Consider the following 19,740-nt stretch of genomic DNA (forward strand, 5'->3'; position numbering starts at 1 on the left):
ATGTCCAGCCTGGGGCAGTGCTCACACTCTCTCTTGGAAGAGTATATTTCAGGATGGACAGAGAGAACTTGTCTTGTCAACAGCTTTGCCACAGTGGGAACTTGAATTAGAGCAGCTTTATGCCAGAATTTAGTTCAGCTTGACTAGGTCTGCTCTTCACCTTCTCTGTACTTCATGAGAGACATGATACAGCTAAGGAATTGGAGAATCTAGGCCATGGTTTGCAAAAGGTACATTAAGAGGTGAAATTCATTAGTAATAAAAGCTGGTTTTCCACACAATGTGACCATGAATCAGCCCTGTGAAAATACTGACCTACTTCTTTAAAATCAGCATGGAAAAAATTGGAAGTTCTGTCAGAAAAAAGAACACTTCCGTGAACACAATTTTGATGTGCTGGGTAAGGTATTTAATAACTAGCTTAAAAACTTACCTGACCTGTATGCAGTGTACTCTGGCAGTGCTGATCCTTTCCTCCAGATTAGCTCTACAGTCAGCAGATTTCAGGCTTCTTGCTCTGCAGGGGTCCTTGCATGACAGAGAGAACTCAAAGGCAGCTGTGGGGCTTGCTTTTGGCCACCTTTCTGACAAAAGCAAGTCTCTTGTTGTTTCCAGGATTACAAAACACTGGCGTGCACCCTTCCTGAAGGCTTTCTACTCAGCCCATCTCTTGGGCTCTGCCCTTTCTCCCATGGTTTATCCCCATGATACAAAGCCAGTTCCTTTCAAGCAGCTGTCCACTCTTGTGGCACAGGGCTTTGCAGCAGGGCCAGCATTAATGAACCTAAGACAGCGGAAACAGGAATCCTTCCTTCCTCTAGTCAGATCATGCATGTTGAAGCAAAGCACATGGAATAATATCCCTCAAGCTGTTCTGTTTCTCTTTCATGAAACTCTCATATTGTCAGTTTGGCTCAGAGGTTGGCCTTTGTCTTCCTCATGTTAAGTAAATGTACTTGCTTATAGTAAAACCCCACATCTGGTTAAGTGTCACTAAAGTGAGGGATTTTGTTGGCAGTTTAATATACTCTGGCAAACTGTTTCAGTTTAGAGATCTTGCTGTTGGCCTTATCCAAATGTGCTAAAGGCTCCTGGATTTACCAGTAATTAGGATGAATTTAGAAGAATTCCCTTTGGAATTGGCCTTGCACATTCTGAGAAGTGTGAAATTATTGCAGATACTTAATCACATGATGTGCTTTTTGACCTCCCATTTCAGACACTAACACGTGTTTTCTTGTTGCTGTTTAAAGGTCAAATGGCTGGCGATCACACACGACTGGAATTCCACAACATAGAAACAGGAATAATAACAGAACGGCGCTACCTGTCTTCTGTGCCTTCTAATTTTATTGGGCATCTGCAGAGTCTCACATTTAATGGCATGGCATACATTGACTTGTGTAAAAATGGAGACATCGATTATTGTGAGCTAAATGCAAGATTTGGGTTCAGGAACATCATAGCAGACCCTGTAACCTTTAAAACAAAAGCAAGTTATGTGGCACTGGCCACGCTACAAGCGTACACATCTATGCACCTTTTTTTCCAGTTCAAAACCACCTCCCTGGATGGATTGATACTTTTTAACAGTGGCGATGGCAATGATTTCATTGTGGTTGAATTAGTGAAAGGGTATGTATGGATTAGCGTAACGACAAAACCGGTCCGTTCAAAATGTATGTGCAGGAGGAAATACAGGGGAAAGTTTAGGATGCCAATCCTTTTTCTGACTGGATAGATGTGATTGATAATGCTTCTTCATGTTGAACTTCATGTGCTTTATTGTGACTCTTTCTTTCAGATGAAGCTAGATGCCTGAAATGTATGAAAGTAAATAATAGGTATAACTTCTCTCGTGTTTACCACAAAGAAGTACTAGTTTGTAGCCTCCCTCTTGTTCTCTCTCCAAGTATGTATGCATGTCTTGGTACATGGAGTGCTCGTTGCTTTCCAGAAACTTGGGACTGCACCTCAACTCATCCAAACGAGTGGCAATTTCTCGGAATGACAGTTGCTTCCCCATCTGGCATTCATTGTTGTCTTCTGGTTTTGCCAGCTCTGCTGAGGAGTACAAGCAAATAGAAAATATTAGACATATTAATTAGTGCCCCCTTGCCATGTAAAGAAAAAGGAAACTTTTCCAATTTTTTCTCTTTTCCCAGGTATTTACACTATGTGTTTGACTTGGGAAACGGTGCCAACCTCATCAAGGGAAGTTCTAATAAACCTCTGAACGACAACCAGTGGCATAATGTAATGATATCAAGGGATACCAACAACCTACACACTGTAAAGATTGACACTAAAATCACAACACAGAGCACAGCAGGAGCCAGAAATTTAGATCTCAAAAGTAAGTACAGTTATTCTTGTGTAATCTACAGTGAGGGCCATTACAGAATGATAAACAAATTAATAATGGATGTAAAGTACGATATATTTTTTTAATATTGTATGAAATCATTTATTTTATAATAATTTATATTATCACAAGAGATAACATCATCATAACCCGACAATGCTAATTTAGTATTAGTTCTGCACAGGTAGGTACAACTTTAAACATGTGGAGATCCCATGGGAATAAAAAAAAATAAGTAGGAAATTATAATAACACAGAGTGGCCCATATAAACCAAAAGATAGTTGGGGGATTAAATGAAGCCTACAATGTCTTTTACATGAACATAAGTTATACAAGTGGCATAACATACTCATCTAAATATGTAATGTATTGTAATTTCGACTTCAGGTGGGTAAACTTTGTTTTATAGCATTAAACCTACATGTTATACATCCAGCTAGATTCTAAAGATCCATTTTTTATAAATATATGTATATTTTAAAATAAGTGATAGTAATGAGTTCTATGGGTGGGTTTCTGAAAAGCTAACTTGCATCTGAGGAAAATATCTTTTTGGAAGGATGTATAAGTAAATATACTTTTAAAATAATGACTACCTAATCAGACATAAGAATATATGTTCTGATCATGTGGAAAAGTACTGTATATTTTAACATTCTTTAAGAAGGCTCTTGAAAGGAAAACTGAAAGTTCATAACAGTCAAAGAAATATGATATTTCAAAAGCCAGGATGTTCAAAGTAGATATTAATATTCCATCAAGAGCTTATTCCTTGCTGGATTTTCTTTTAACTGCCTCTGAGTCACAGATAATGAGCTGACCTTGGTAATTATGCTGGATTTTGTGATATTTTACATGTTTGCCTCACTTGAAAGTGCTATTAAGATTGTAAGAAAGACTGTGAAAACAGTATCCTGATATGTCATAATCTTCAGTAAGAGATTGTTTTATTTATAAACCTAGCATTTCTGATAAAGCTTTTTGGATGGCTCACACTCCATTCGTAAAGTAGCATTTGAAATTTGTGCCGTGTTATTTCTGGGGTTTGCATTCTGTTAAACATCATCGATTTTGTTTATTGTTTTGTTTATTGAGACAGTGTAAAATTTCAGCATTGGTTTTGGTGCTGTAGAAAAAGCATCCACCTTGTTCCTTGACATTTTTAAGATGGCAAGTACTACTCATGCATATGTGTATGTCTTCAATATGTTTGGCTTTTTTCCTAGTAGATAAATCAGGCATGGGTAGGAAAAAAAAACAATCCTGTTGCGAGCTGATAATTAACAGAGCCCTTTCATTCGACATATTTTGCAAACCGATTGTGGCGTGTCTTTGGTGTGCCGCTTTATTGAAGGAGAGCAGATCAAGCTCGCTCCATGTGCTCGCTGAAGGCACTAGAGAGCGCTGTGATCTCACCGAACGCGCTGCCCAGGGAAGGCTCATTGCGAGGGCAATCGGCAAAATCCAACATCCCTTTGTGCGCTGCACTTTGAAAATGCTACTTTCGCCTTGCGCTTTTGAAGTAAAAACTGTATCCATAGCTGTCGCGTTTTCTAACCTTGAATTCCTTTGGGAAAAAAAAAAAAAAGAAAGAAAGAAAAAGAAATGAGGAGCATGAAAAAACCTACTGAGATTTGAAGTGAGGAAGGTGAATTGTGTTAGATGATTTTCTGTAATTCACCACCCAGGGAATGTGGATGGTAAAAGAATAACAAGCCTGACGTGTTTCGTGCAGAAATAGATAGCAAGCACCTCTCTAAAACTGGTCTAGCATACACAAATCCTCAACCTCTGTCTCCTCATAATAGTATGCTTCATTTTATTTTATTTTTTTAAATTTGTTACACCAAATTTTACTCAGTCATCTTCCCTTAAATATGGCACAGTATATATCATGAGAATTTTGGTTGGATTTGGGAGGGGGTTCAAGCTGATACTTTTTAGCCAGCAGGCTAAAAGAGAGAAAAAAATTGCCTTTCATTACTGTTTTTCCTTCCTTTGTATTTAGTAGAAATAGTCTCCTGTAGTTGCTTCTTTTCTATTTTACATCAATGTTTCTAACAATGACATATTTCTGTTGTGCTATAAACACTCCATAAACTTTCCTGATATAAATAGTTACAATTAATTCATTGTCCTGTACTATTTTAGCCTTAGCAACAAAGCAAATGCAAAATTACACTTCCTGCTACTGGTATCAATAGTTCTGCTTAACCAGAGTTATCATTAGGTAAAATATTAATGTGTGCAGATAGTATGGAACCTGCAGCCATTCTGAGTAATTGCAGAGTTACCAATTTCTGATTTTGAAATCCAAGCTGATCCTGGAAAAAGAAATCCCTCTGTATGTGGGTTTTTGCAAATACACAGTGAATTCAGCACAAAGATAAGACACAGATTGTGTTGTCAAGCCTGCACAGCATGGAAGTTGTCTGGGAAAGCAGACAGCTGCCATGAAAGTATAGGAGAGAATTTCCAATATATGTTTCCTTTTGGGTGTAGGATTTGGCAATGTAACACAGAAAGTTCATTATCACAAACATCGGTTCCCTGCATAACCTCTGGTACAATTTCAGCAGCTACCTGTGGAAACACATATATTACATCCTGCAGCCTAATTATTGCGGTAATTAGATGGGTAAATTATAAATTGGAGACAAATAAATGAGTGAAAATAATTCTGTGTTTGGATTCCAAGAACAGTGTTATTTTCCCTCGCAGGGAAAATTAGCGAAGTGTGCTGAGGTGCAGTTCTAGCAGATAACCCGTAAAGATAAATGAGTCTGAACAGCAAAAGCAGTGCAGCTCAAGCCTGCCAACACAGTTACACAGCAAATTTCCTTTCATATATTTCATGAGCAGATTCCCTGTCCTGCTCTCAGGATAGCTTAGATGGTTGGCATGGCTGCAATTCAAGGCCTGAAAGAGTTGGGTGGAGGGGAATTCTTTCTTGTTGTACTTGATGCTGTGCTCTGATGTTCTGAGGGGTCTGAGTAGCCTCAAAAGGCACAGAAAAACAAGTGAAAATGGAATTTAACTTCTTGATGGAATGATTACATCAGTGGACTAGGAGAGATTACAGATGTCATTTATCTGGACTTCTGTAAAGCCTTTGACATGGCCACAACACCCTTCTCTCCAAATTGGAGAGAGGTGGATTTCATGAGTCGATTGATAGATGGATAAGAAAGTGGTTGGACAGTTGCATCCAGTGGTGGTCCACAACTCAAAGTCCTGATGGACATCAGTGGCAAGTGGTGTCTCTCAGGGGTCCTTACTGGGAGCAGTGTTATTAGATGTCTTCATTAATGATGTGGAGGGACTGAGGGCACCCTCGGTTTATTTGCTGATGACACCAAGCTGAATGATGTGGTTGACACTCCTGAAGGATGAGATGCCATCCAGAGGCATCTGGACAAGCTCAAGAAGTAGGCCCATTGTACTCTCATAATACCAAGAGCAGGTGCTGCGCCTGGGATGGGGCAACCTGCATTGTCAACACAAGCTGAGGGATGAACAGATTGAGAGCAGCCCTGCCCAGGAGGACTTGGGGGTGATGGTGGATGGGAGGCTGGGCATGACCCAGCCACGTGGGCTGGCAGCCCAGAGAGCCAACTGTGTCTTGGGCTGCATCAGAACTCAAACCAAACCATTCTATGAGTCTTGTTCCTCACTGTTGCCAAAGAAAAGGCGTCTCCCTTGCTTAGACTGTGACTTTTACAAGATCTATAATGTCTCTCCCCCTCCACAATTTTTTTCCTGTGGTATGGGAAACTGTAGTTCTGTCAGAAACTATTTTATTTTATAAGTACTTAAAGATGCATGATCTACTTCCAAGGAGGAGGACGTCCTCAAGAACACATTGTATCCACTTACCAACCAGGGTTTAACTTTCCTCTTGCTTCTTTCCTACACATATAGGCAATATTTTAATTCCCAAAGTTTTCACACACATTTTTAAACAGCAGGCATAAAAAACCCTGCAAAAATCCAATCAGAATTCTCTTGGAAGACCCATCAGAAAATTAAAATATTTTAGCATTTTAATTATTTATAAATTGAAATGAGAAGCTGATATACTGTACTCTTACCAAACGAGAAGGTAAAGAATGCCTCGGTTATTTTAGATTGGACAAAAAGTAGTTACAAACTTTTGTATGAGTTAGTAGTTTCAGTACTTCAGTATCCAATCCAATTTTAAACTTTCCAGATCACAGAACTTATTTGCAGATATGCTGGATCCTCTAAGATGATCTGCAGTCATCTTAATCTTGATATTGGGCTAACTACATTTTTTTTAGTAGGAAATCACCATTCTGAAAATAAAAATCCTACACAGCTCAATATTTATGGGTTAACTTTTACTGCCTGTGCATCATTTCATATGTCAAGACCTGTTTTTTTGAACTGACATTCATAATTTCAACTTGTCCCACTGTCATCATCTTTCATGTGGCCTTCCCAAATGTCAGTTTTAGAGCCCATTGTAAGTCGTGTTTTTCCTGTGCTGTTATATCACTGCATCCTCAAAAAAATGCTATCCATACTAGAGCATGCATCAGAATCAGCCTGCCTGGAATAAAATAACCTGTCTAGAACTCTTGTTGTCAGTGTTGCTTTTATTTCTCTATCTCCTCACTGGCCCTTGGCTTCCTTTATTCTTATGAGATAGGGCTGCTGCTTCTATCTATGTTTGCTTTTTCATTTGCTGTTTTGTCCCATACTGTGAAAACAGACTAGATTGAAGCACCTAAAAGAAAAGTAGTTATATTTATTTCTGGTATCACCTCAGTGGTTTTACAAATGCACCAAATTATAGTTCTTCAATGTGCATAAATATTCGCTTGGCAATTAATTCATCCTTGTAAAGTTTGAATGCAATTAACTAAATTATCTGTAGGTCTACTAGCCTGGCATATTCATTGATGATTTGTAATAGTCCCTTAATCTATTGATATTTCATTTGCCTGTCAAAGTAGGTTATTCATGCTGAGCTAAATTGGTCTGGATCATAATGAGGAATTCCTGTTTCAGGAATGGAAATTGAAATTGTTTCACTTTCATGTAATATTTTTCTCTGTTGTTTTATATTGAGGCAGTTATTTTTGTTGCTTCATTATATGTTTTTCTCTACATTGCAAGGTCTCTATCAACAGCAGTGATCCTTTATATTTTTATTACTAGAGAAACAAAGCTTTAAGAAGCACAGAAACATTGTACAAATGAGCAAGTATTAATGTTTAAATTTCTCAAATAATCATGCGTGAGCTAAATGTAATGACCTTGCCAGTGGGGTGTGAATTCTTCATGCAGAAATAATGTTCTGTTCCAAATACAGAGTTCCAAATACTGTCAGCAGCAAATAGATCTTCTCAGTGTGACCTATTGGAGTAGATAATAGCAAATGTAGCTGTTGTCTTCCTGATAATGTAGGAAAGCAGACTCTGTACAGAGGAAAAACAAGGGACTTAAAACTGAGAACTCTTCTTTGAGGTTTCCTATGTAACAAAGTTCTAGGAGTAGATAACAATACATCATTGGACAACCTGGTCTAATGGGAATTCCTTTATCCTCCTTTCTTTGCCATTTTTCACATGCTGCTTGTAAACAGCAATGCTGTCTACCAGGTTGTAAAAATAATTTTGATAGTGCTAAGGCTTCAGAAGTTGTGCCCAAATTGCCAAAACTATGAGACAGGGAAAAAAATTGAAAATCTATTCCAGTAGTTCTAGATTAAATAAAGATATTCTAGAGCTTGTACTGTGAAGTCAACAATGCAATAGGCTGTCAGACATGGTGAGAAGGTTTTTTATTTTCTTCTGCTTCTCCCCTGTTCTTCTCAGTCTTTCATACATTTATGAGTGAATAGATTTGCCTACATTCCTACAGCTGTTTGACATGCAGGTTATTACTCCTGGTGATTGTGAAATTTCATTCAAGCCCTTTCTGGAACACCAAATAAAAGTTATGTTAAGAATAATACAGGAAACATGTATACTCTTGAAACTTACCAAAGCCTCTGCATATTTAGTATAAATACATTCCACTGCATCCTAGTCCCCCCACAGATACACAGATTGAAGAAGCACATCCTAAATTTGTTTTAAAATGTGCTGCCATGAACCCTCATTAACCTTGGTATTTTAACAGAACAGTCCTTTTTGCAAAAAGGCAGCTTCATGGAATGTCCTCAGAGTCTGAATGTGATTGTCTTGATCAAAAGTAATAGCGTATAAAAAAGTTACTCTCTGCAAGCCTCCATTCAAAAGGAGAACGTTTAACATCTCAGCTGTTTGGTAGCTTTATGTGGAGAATTGTGCCTGAACTATTTCCCAAAGGAAGAGTTTTGTAGATTATGATCTCTGAGGTCTAGTGTGTCTGTTGGAAAGAGGAATTCCTCACTATTTTGAAAGCAGGCTCTGCTAAGAGCATGTGTTGGCTGTTAAAAGCAGAGAGTGAAAACATTATAGCAGGAGGAAGGGAGATCTGACTATTCTATGCCATGCAAATGCTAGCTTTTTTAGATTTTGTCCATTTTTCAGGTGTATACAATCTCCAAAAGTGGCCAGAACAGGCAAGAAATGAAGGACATTTGATGTGCTTGAATGCCTCACCTCTCCACCACAGCCATCCCCCTCACACAGAGTAATTGGCCTAGCATTGATTATGTGGGAGATGGATTGCCACGCACATTTATATGGCAATTAGATTTTATTATTTACCATTTAACATGCATCACCAATTTTCCTCACAGTCCATTGCACAAGCAGACTGCTTTGGTTTTACATCTGTTTAATCTTTTTCAATGCCAGTGCTCTCCATCTAGTCTTTAGTGGGGGTAAAAACAAGCAGAGAGGAATAAAGCGGTGGGGAATCTGAGGATTTTTATTGTCAGGAAAATGATAAATGTTTTTGTGTAACTGTTTCTTGTTTGGGGAAAAAACATTTCTTGAGAACAGAATTTCTGGGGAAATGGTGGATTTTAACCTGGAGAAATCTTCAGATGTGAGCACGCACTTCTTGAGTATCTCCTTTTGTCTATTCAAAACTTCTCTCCCAAGGACGTTGTTGTGTTGCTGCTGTCTCTTAAACACCACCTTTACTTGCTTGTGTAACATAGGCACATTTGTGTGATCCTTGAGGAGTACTAAAGTGAGACAGAAATTGTAGTAAGAATGAAATCTGAGCACCAAGAAATGCATGCAGAAGTGGACAGCACATCTAGCAGAGCCCTAAGAAAAAGTTTCTAGGCAGAAGAATATTTGCATGAGTATGAAAAGCCTTCAGTGCAGTTCTGTGTAATGTGATGGAACCAGGAGATTGGGGAAAGGTGAAGCAGCAGCTCTATCTCCACTCTGGACTGCTGTGGAAATCGGTGGCAAGTGAAAACTGTAAGATGCTGTTCCTGGCCCACCCATCAACTGTAAATTCTTTCTTATACCTCTTAATTCTCCTTGCATTTTTTTTTTTTTCTGTCAGTGTGGACTACGGGGCAGTGCTACAATGAAATTGTAAAAAGTCAAGTATCAGTCAAGGGAAGAAATATCTTCAAAGTTCAATTCTCTTGACAAATAACTACAATATGTACTATGTGCCAATAAGGGTGCCTGAAGAAAATCCACAATGTCAGCATTTCAGTGCTGGTGATTTCTTTCTTTTTTTTTTCTAATACATTTAATGGTGTATTCAAGCAAGATACTGAAAGCAGTGTAGAATTGGGGTGAAAAGATCAGTTTCTACACTCCTTCCTAAAAGAGTGACTTGCTAACCTAGAAATTCCTCTTTTCTTTTTTTTTTTTTTTTTTATTTGCCTGTAAACATTTTGCCTTGCTTGGTTATCAGTATAGGGAATGTGAAAGATGAAAGCCACCACCTGTCACATCATAAAACAGCCTCTTGCCTGAAGTATTTGAAAGGACAGATAACTCAGCAGAGCCTGGACAAGTAAACTAGCCACCCTTTCCCTCCTTAGGTGAGAGAGGGTCTAAAAGTGATAGAATTAATCACTCCAACAGGACAAATATTTGAAAAGACTATTTTTCTTAAAAAAAAAAAAAATCACATCAAAACCAAAAGACATCAACCACAAATCAATACTGAAGCTACAGAATGGACTCTTTGAAGTAAGTGGACATAAAACACTAAGTTTACATTTTCATGTCCTCCCTCAAGTGCCCTTGGAAGTGGTAGACAAAATTCAGTCATGCTTTGCTCTAGCATCAAGCAGGCCTGTGAATGCACAGCAAAGTGCATATTCTCTGCTGCAAAGGGGGTTTGAAAAGCCATATGCTGGAGCGTATGTGCTGCAGAAGCTCTGTAGATGCATCATTTAAGCCTTTGTCAACTGTTCTTCAGTTTATTAATGGGCTATGATCACAGCGGGCTTCTTGGTTTATGAAAAAAGAGCAATTATATCTCATCAACATTTTTAAAAGGACCAAACATTTTATTGATATGGAACAAAGAGCAAGTGTTTACTCAGGATTGATGAAGGTGAGGAGACACTCTAGAATGAGCACTCATCCACTATTCAGGCCCAGTTCCTTTTCTAAATCGTGTGCTGAAATCCCCCATTTGAAAGAAAAGTGTCCGCTGTGCTCCACCTATTGCACAAAGTAAATGTGCAAAAGGTGGGTGCTCTTGTACACTGGGGAGGTGGGAAGGTCATCAAGGCCAGGTAGGTTCCCATATTTCAGTGAATGTCAAAGACATCTGAATGCCTGCCTGACATTTTCATTTGAGACAACAGCCCTTCGAGATTTGAAGACCAGGATGGTGTCTGTTCTTTTAGTCAGTGCATATTCAGCTTGTGCAGAGTAATTTATTTTCACAATTCAGTTGTCTCAAAAATACTGTGAGCTGGGATTGTGTGGGTTGTCCTAGGATGAGTTCCCCATGTACTTTGTAGTGCAATTATTAATATACTACAAAGCGATTTCTATTGATCTGGTAACAGCAGCTCGTCTGTTTTAGGAGGGACTGGAATAAAGTGAGCACTTTTTTCTTTTGAGATTAGACTTTCCCTATGGCATTTCTCAGCCTTTACAGTCCTCCATCCTCTTTGCCTGCCTGAGGGAAGAAGCTGCTGTATGCTTGATCATTTTGAAATAGCATATTTGGAAAAAAGTATGCCTGACACCTTGGCTTCACCGCAGCCAGATGTTCCTTTGTATTTTCATGTGTCTTATAAAGGAATTGTGGAGATGCCTGCTGTGTTTTCAGAATCCACCGTGGCATGCCAGGGCTATCCATCTCTTTCCTGGGGAGTAACACCACTCTAGTACACCACGAAGAACTCTCATTCCTAGCCACGATGGTGATTTAGTGCAATGTGACATTAGAAACATGACAGAGCAACTTCTTCCAAAGTGAGAGGGAAATTAAGAGAATAGCTGACAGTATATTTAAAACCAGCAGCACAACAAGAGATTGGGGGAGAGAATGTCTGCTTTTGGAGAGAATGATGGATTTGAAGATGCTTTTGGTCAGCTATATAAAAATGAGATGTTGTCTTTATGGGTTACGAAAAAGTCAAGCCACAATTCCCTCCACTGTTTTAATTCCTCCTTATTTTTTTTTACATGGAACAATATTTGAATGAATGGTTTTCATTTCTTGTCAACAAAGGTGTTCAAGAAATGAACACCAGATAAGTACACAAAGCACACAGGTCTAGGAGAGTAAAGAAGTCTAACTACATCTTGGCTAAACTACTTGCTCCCTGATGTCACCAATCTCCTGTACCAAACTACTGCTGGCCTGGTTAAGGGGTCCAGGTGCACCAGTCACACCTGAGCAGTATTCTTATGTTGTTACCATTATAAACACATGGAAAACAATTCTTTCTCTACTTATGTTTGAAGACAATGGTAGCTGTTACATGAAGCTAATAGTTTTTGCCCACCAGCATGTATCATGTAAGAATTCTCAGGAAAGGAGAAAAGTCTATGAAGTGACCTGTCAGCAATGTCCCTAGTGCCAGATAATAGCTCTTAATAACTTCTTTTAGTTATTCAGAAAATAGAACAGCATCTTCAATCTTTGTTTTACATTTCTTTGGTTTAGCATTTGCAAAGTTCTTATTTTGAAGGAATGCAGAGGCTTGGGATAAAAAAAGATGAGCTATTACAGGAGGACTTGGCATTTGTTTTACCAACAGTTGTGTGTGACTCACTGTTGTGTGGTGTTCTGTGTGCTTTTGCATAGTGTGATACCAATAATGAATACATTGAGAACTGGGGTTAATTTATTAGCTAGCAATTTGTTTCTGTGTTAAATTTACTTGTTGTTAAAGCACGAATCAGCTCTAAGTCAGAAAAGAGATAAATAGGTGTAAATAGGAAAGATCCTCTTGGAATAAACGAGGATCTGCAGTACCTGTAAAAGATGCAAGTTAAACCCACTAAAATCTTCTCTTTATCAGTGCTTATGGCATAACTGAGCAGTACCATCATTGCCATGAGCAGGTCTAGCTCTGAAAGTGCTGCCTTCCAGCTGATTCCTCTGGCCTGCCATGAACGTGCCAGTGAGAACATGCCTGCAGCACATTTGGGTTTTTTGGCCTCAGAAAAACAAAGAGAGGAAACAATCCTCCCACTCCAACAAAAAGGAGATAAATCTGTGCACTGACTCCTAATACAAGAAAGAAGAGAGTTGTGAGATCTGCTTTTAAATAACTGTTTTATTTGAAGCTTCTCCAGTGATCAGAAGGAAATCTTGGTTCACTGTATTACCTCACCCATTTCTTTACTACCTGCAACTTTGCCTATGAGAGTTGACACATATTTTATGTAAATTGGCTATTTTCCTTCATAAATTAAAGAAAATCAGGATTCCCATGAGAAAAATGAGACTTTTTCAGGAATACATTTAAAAAATCAAACTGAACTTTAGAAGAGAATGTGTGCAAGAAAGGCAACAGCTGAACTTTACTTCCAGAAACAGTGGTTACACATTTTCTGTGGGTAGCAGTGTAGCATTAGTGTTGCATTTAGGCTGCAGCCAGTTTACACAGTGTCATAATCTTGTAATATTGATCTGATGAACTGTGGTACCTTACTTCATGAAATAACTTGCATGTAATTCACACCTGTAGGTAGCCAGATACACAACAAGGGATTTGTTCTGGAGTAAAATTTCCAGTAGTGAAGCTGTACTTACATAAGAAGTGAGAAAGAGAAAACCTGGGAATTTGTATTGTACTGTGTTAATTCCCCTGATCTCATTTAGCAGGAGCAGGGACAATCTTTTTCTTTTCTGAATCTCTGCCATTGCATGTTCAATATAAAATATTTTAATTAACAATATTTTCTGCAATCCTATCTTGTCTGAAAGTCTAATGGATTGAGTTTTGTAGGAAACTACTTCTTCATTGAGATGAACATGAAAATGGCATATGATTAATTAAAGGTAGCAATGCAGAAATTTTGTGATGGCAGATAAGAAAAATTACCAAGTGAAAATAATTAACTAACTTTCAAACAAAAATAAAAATTTGAATTTTGATTCCAGAGCTTATCCCCTAGAAAAATTTGTGTCTGAGAGAAAGCATTTTTTATGCCAGCAGCAGCAGCAAACTTGAGCCACATATGGTATTAAACATTTGATATTAAATCTGGGAAGATTTAGCTCATAGTCATAAAAATATTTTTTATATAATTTATAAAAGGTTCAGTCTAATAGTCAGTTTGGCTGCTCAATACCTGAGATATGTATCTGTGTAGTGTACTTGCTAGTACAAAAGCAGAACTCAAAGTTACTTTGAACATGAACAAAACTGAAATATTACCCAGAACATGTTTTTGTAAAAATTGTATCTTTAGTAGTATAAAATGATCCATCTAATTATCAACACTCTGTTGATAATTAGAGACACACAAAGGTACTGTAAGTAAACTGTAGGGATACAGCTTATTTAGACTCAATATATTGTACTTCACTGCATATGATACCTAACTGGCAATATTCCAGTGTATATTTTCAGGAGCAAATGTTCTGAATTCCAGCTTCTATGTTGGCACACTGACCTGGACTTCTGCTAGCCATCCATCATAACTGGCACCTGCTGTATGACTGTGCATAGCAATCTCAATAGGTTTGAGAGATGGGTAGCAGGAATTAGCAGGGGATCAATCTGAAAGGTTGTGGTTTTAAAGGTCTAACTAATCACAGAATAAAAAAGGTTACTTGGAGAGTATATTTTTAAAAAGACATTGCACATGTCATGTGCAATAGATCAAGTTTAATTTTTTTATCATAGAAATTATTTTCTTAATACTATTCTCTGGAATGGTTTCCCTCTTTTAAGTCTGTTGGGATCAGTTGAGATGAATTATCTCTCTATTCTGAGCTGACAGTGACTGAAGGCACAGAACTTCAGGAAACCTGGAAAGATTTTGCTTTCTAGGTGTTCCATCTGAGAAAAAGATGAAGAACATGTATCGTGACACAAGTGTTTTAACATTGTTTTCAGTTCAGCAGATTGAAAAATGCAGGAATCTTTCTGCTGTGAATGAATTAGATCCCATTTGTGGAAACAGATGGATCACCATATTTTAATCTGTTATGTTTAATCTTGTGCTTGTGAGATTTACACTGTACCTCAGAACTCTAGAGGAAGGCAAGATCTTATTTTCCAAATCGTCTACATGAAATGGATAAAGCTTGAGGTTTCTTAATCTATGATGCTACAAAGGTTGCTAAGACTTGCTTGGTTTGCTTATAAATTTAATAATATGCATGTTCATAAGCTTTTTGTCTCTATTTCACTAATTCAAATGCAGTTGAATTTTAGGGCTGGTATGTAGTGACTAAAGATTTTTCTCATTCTGATAGACTTTTATTAGTTTCAGGCTATTTCCTTGCAGGCAAACTGTAAACCATTACAACCAGCACTAAATTTCGGTCCCTTTCAAACAAGAAGTATGCCAGGAGAACAAGTAAAAGGTGATTTACATCAATAAGAGGGAGATTGGAATTAGGGGTAGCGGCAATAGTACATTCTGAGTTCTGTCACTGTAAAACCTTCCTACAAAGCTCAGCAAACACAGAATTAACAATTTTGCATTTGAGGTGATGCAGAAACACTCTTTGGTACTAGAGCACCTGGTCCTGTGGCCTAGGCTCCAAAATCAGCCAGACTGTAGTTTTCTACTGGAAAGCACAATGTAGATTAGAATGTATATTCAGATAACCTGCCAAACATTTGTACTAGCAAAAAATTCTGTCATTGATGAGGATTTAATGCCTAGGTAGAAACTGTGCTGTGCCTGCTTCCCTTCTCTGGCCAAGTAGCAGTCAGGTTCTTTTCTGCAGCATGTCCTCAGCAGCCGGTATGGAAAGCACCTGGTTAAACTTGCAGCCTGACACTTAAGGCACACTTAGAGAAGTTGTTATGGTTATGTTGGTTTGAAAAGATGACTGTTCTGTCCACCAGACACACCCAACACATGAAAGAAAGGTAGAGCCTGGATTGTTTTAAAACAAAAAAAGCATACTCCCACTGGTGTTGAAGGGGAAAGTTATAGTTACGTCCTTTCAAAGCAAGTCTCAGAGGTAAGAATTACTTGAAGGGAGAAAAGCACTGGTTTTCAGTCCTGAGTAAGTCACCTGAGGTCCATCAGAGCAAGCTGAATTATTAGAATTACTTTTGGCAATAAAATTCTGTTTGATCAGTGTTCATACTGCCATTTTAAAGGCATCTAAGTCCCCTTGTTCCCACGACTGGCACAGAGTGTGAGTTTAGTGGGGATGGTCTTTTTGCTGTTTGACAATGGCATCCCTACGTTTCTCCTTTCATGTGTCCTTAAATCTTTTATTTTTTTGATGTACTTCTGAATGGATGATTCTGGATTCATGGACTTCGGGTGGACCTTGTTGCTTCACTTATTGCCTTTTATCTCACTGTGCTGGGTCCATCACTGGTGTGGCCTGTGGTCAGGCTCCCTGAGTATGTGAACAATTGCATAAGCTCTAGATGGGTTTCTAGATGGGGATTCTGTGATTTAACCCTCCTCTCTGAAACAGATGCATGTTTCCTGAACACAAGGTGGCACATAAAAAACATGCCCAGGTACTTCTGAGTAATCAGTCATACAAATTTGAAGTCTACATTTGCAGCTAAAAAAATACAGTCCTGCAATGCCATAGTATCATACACGTTATCAGTGTTTTCTTCTACATTTATTTTGAAGAATGTTTGTTTAGGACATATGTGTCATTCCGCACAAAAAGGCCAGAAGATCAAGTGGTTCAAAGGTTCTTTTTTGGTCCTTTTTTGTATCTAATATCTATTTCTCCTCAACAGGTGATTTGTATATTGGAGGAGTGGCCAAAGAAATGTTCAAATCCTTGCCCAAACTGGTGCATGCAAAGGAGGGATTCCAAGGCTGCCTTGCATCAGTTGACTTGAACGGACGGCTCCCTGATCTCATCTCAGATGCTCTCTTCTGCAATGGGCAAATAGAAAGAGGATGTGAAGGTATTAAATATGCTGATTATATATATCTCTCATATTGAAAGTACCGTGCGAATCCTGCAACATTTTGTTGATATTTACACTCCATACATCAAGAGACTATATTTTACCTGCTTCTAATTGATCTTGCTTGGCCCTTTCTTACATAAAGGCTGCATTTTTTTAGTATTATGGAGACAAGCATGTGTCTGCCCTAAAGCACAGAGATTGATCTGAGAACATGAGTTAACTTCAGAATGTTCAATGTAGGTTCCTTACTTCTCCAGTGGCAAGATTTTTTTGCATGTATTTTGTTTACTTCTGATGTATTTTAATTAATGATAACAACAGTTACAATTAGCTTCAATTAAGTTCTTTATATCTTCATAGCACTTAGGCATTAGTTAATGCTGAGACTTTAGCTAAGTAATTCCAATCTCAAAGCAGACATTTTGAGTTGCTTAACTCAAGGCTAATTTATGAAACTTTTTAATACCAATATTTTTGCTTGTCCCTGAGATTAGTATTGACATGAGCATTTCTGTCTGAAATCAGTAACAGACAAATATGTTTTATCTCACAATTTTATGTCTTTATTGACTCCTCTGGAATACCATGAAATTTAAGTGAGGACAGAATTAGAAGAGGTGTATTTCTAATTCAGGGGTGTCAATCTCTAGCTATTTTTCCAGCTGTCATTTGATCCCACGTTATTTTTACTATGGTTTATGGAATAATTTGAATACATTTTCTGTCCCTGAAAATCTAATTTATTCACATAATTCTGGATTTTGTGTTTATGTTCAATTTTATTTGTTCTCCCTTCTCTCAAGTGCCATTCTTCTCTGGACAGAAAAATGTGTAAATGACATTATAAAATCAATTCCAAGTTGGAATCTTAATGATTTTGATATCAATTTTGTTAAGTATGCAAATTGACATTGTAAAAATCGAAGGAGAGCTGGGGGGTTCCTCAAGTTTCACAAGATAAAGCTTCCTGATGGATAAATTCTGTCTCCTCTTTTGTTGTGCCTACAGTACATTTGGAGAGGTGGAGCTTTTTTGTTCTTTACCTGCTACTCTTAGTTAGCAATGTATGTTCTATTGTTAGCACATAGAAACAGGCACTAAAGCTACAGAAAAATATAAGATGGGAATTTTACATATTTCTTTCAGGAGTGCAAAAATATGCGTAAATTAGTTTGCCACTGAGTTTAGAAAATTAGATTCTGCTTCCTGAGTGGTTTTAGCAATTCCATCCCTGCACCATCCCGTCAGAGAGTCAAAGTATGCCTTAATTCCATTATGCATTTCATAGCTTCTTTTGAAAGTATGTCATTTCCTAAATGAATTTTATGTACTTCAAAGAAATATTGCCACAGGCCTGGTGTGTGAGTCCATCTTTGAAACCACTGGCACAACTCAGCTATCAATGAATTTAATAAAGCTACCAACAATTTAATAAAGTCCATACAACTATTGTCCTTTTTGGTAGAGAGTTTTTTCCAACACCAAAATCACCTGACACAACAAATTGGTCAAACCAGGTGTGCTGCCTGGCTCCCAGAGAACTGCCTCCTCAAAAATCTTCTGCCCTCAGAAGGAAATCTGACAGCATGGAATGAAATATCCCCTTCCAACCTTTCTGCGTAACCTTGCAAGCTATCTCTTCCATCTCACTCGTTTACTTCCAGTCCTCATGTCTGACCCATCTGTCAGTCTTTTGTTTGCAGACCATGAATCAGATGTCCAAAAAAGTGTTCTTCCACCTAAAATATGATTTTGGTCACTTGTGAATTTAGGTGCCTCCTAGAAAACCCTTGCATGCCTCAAGCTGCTCCCACCTCTGCTGCTGTGTCCAGCCAGGACTGTCTCCATCCTTAGAGAGCTGAAAGCTCTGCATCAATCTCACCCTGCAATGGGATGTGTGAGCCCTGGAATTCCCCTGAGACATCATGTCCAAAGAGCTCAGGACACAGCAGCAGAAGTAATTTCAGAAGTGTTAGTCACCACCACTCTCAATCCCAAAGATAGCTGGTACATGTGCTAAGACATCAGGTTGTTGGAAAATCTGTCCTGAGAAGTGAGGCACTTGGATTCTTGGATTTGTTGTTTTTCAGATTTATGGGATTGAATTCCCCAACTTTCAGGTATATATTAAAAAAAAACCCAAAAAAAGCCCTTTTCTCTCTTCTGTCAAAGTCTGAAGCCATAATATACTGCTAATTATTTTTATCTGTTAGATTTTGCACTTAAAATATTTATATTTCTCAATAATTTGACTGCCCAGGAGTGCATGAAACATTTTTGGCAAGCCCACCCATGGGATTGCTGTGGCATGTTGGAAGGTTTGCATTTTGAAGCTTCAACCACAGGCAGAGAGATTTCTCTATCACTGAACATGAAACATAATTTACACTCAGCTGAATCCACCTTGTTGACAAATTTTCAATGACTAGAACAGACAGAAACTAACAGCTAGAAAGATAAATATGCTAACCAGCTCTTTGAATTGTTAATGGCAAACCCCAAAGCCAGGTTGTGTCAAGGCTGTTTTCCTCTAGTCAATTCAATTGTACTTCCTTTTCCCACTTAAAATAAAGTATGATACAAACATAGTCTTTATATAGTTAAAAGAAAAATGCACTGTGTGTACATGTGCATATAAAATGTAATTTGAGTGTTATATGAACTCTATGAAAAATTTCACAGTATTAACATACATGAGGATTCTCAGTGGTAAGATAAGAAATTTGTTTTTATAATACATTGTAAAACATCTATGGGTCAGTTTATGATGCTTTTTGTGATACATATTGCATGTAAACCCTCACATAAGACAAATGTAAAGGAGATCAGAAATCCAGTCAATTAAAAAGTCTGCAGTGAAGACTGAACAAATTAGAGTATTTTAAAAA

At 38.0% G+C, this 19,740-nt stretch overlaps 1 protein-coding gene across 32 annotated transcripts in view; it reads left to right on the forward strand.

Annotated features, from left to right (window-relative positions):
* NRXN1 (neurexin 1) overlaps positions 1-19,740 on the forward strand; it is a 674,266-nt gene that overhangs the window by 316,124 nt on the left and 338,402 nt on the right. For all 32 annotated transcript variants that reach the window (XM_032103140.1, XM_032103136.1, XM_032103158.1 and 29 more), the window contains 3 exons: positions 1,254-1,635; positions 2,166-2,356; positions 16,673-16,846. In XM_032103140.1, the coding sequence (XP_031959031.1) occupies positions 1,254-1,635; positions 2,166-2,356; positions 16,673-16,846 (747 nt within the window). The remainder of the gene's footprint in view (positions 1-1,253; positions 1,636-2,165; positions 2,357-16,672; positions 16,847-19,740) is intronic.

The sequence above is a fragment of the Corvus moneduloides genome, chromosome 3 (genome assembly GCF_009650955.1).
Source record: "Corvus moneduloides isolate bCorMon1 chromosome 3, bCorMon1.pri, whole genome shotgun sequence".
In the NCBI taxonomy this organism is placed as follows: domain Eukaryota; kingdom Metazoa; phylum Chordata; class Aves; order Passeriformes; family Corvidae; genus Corvus; species Corvus moneduloides.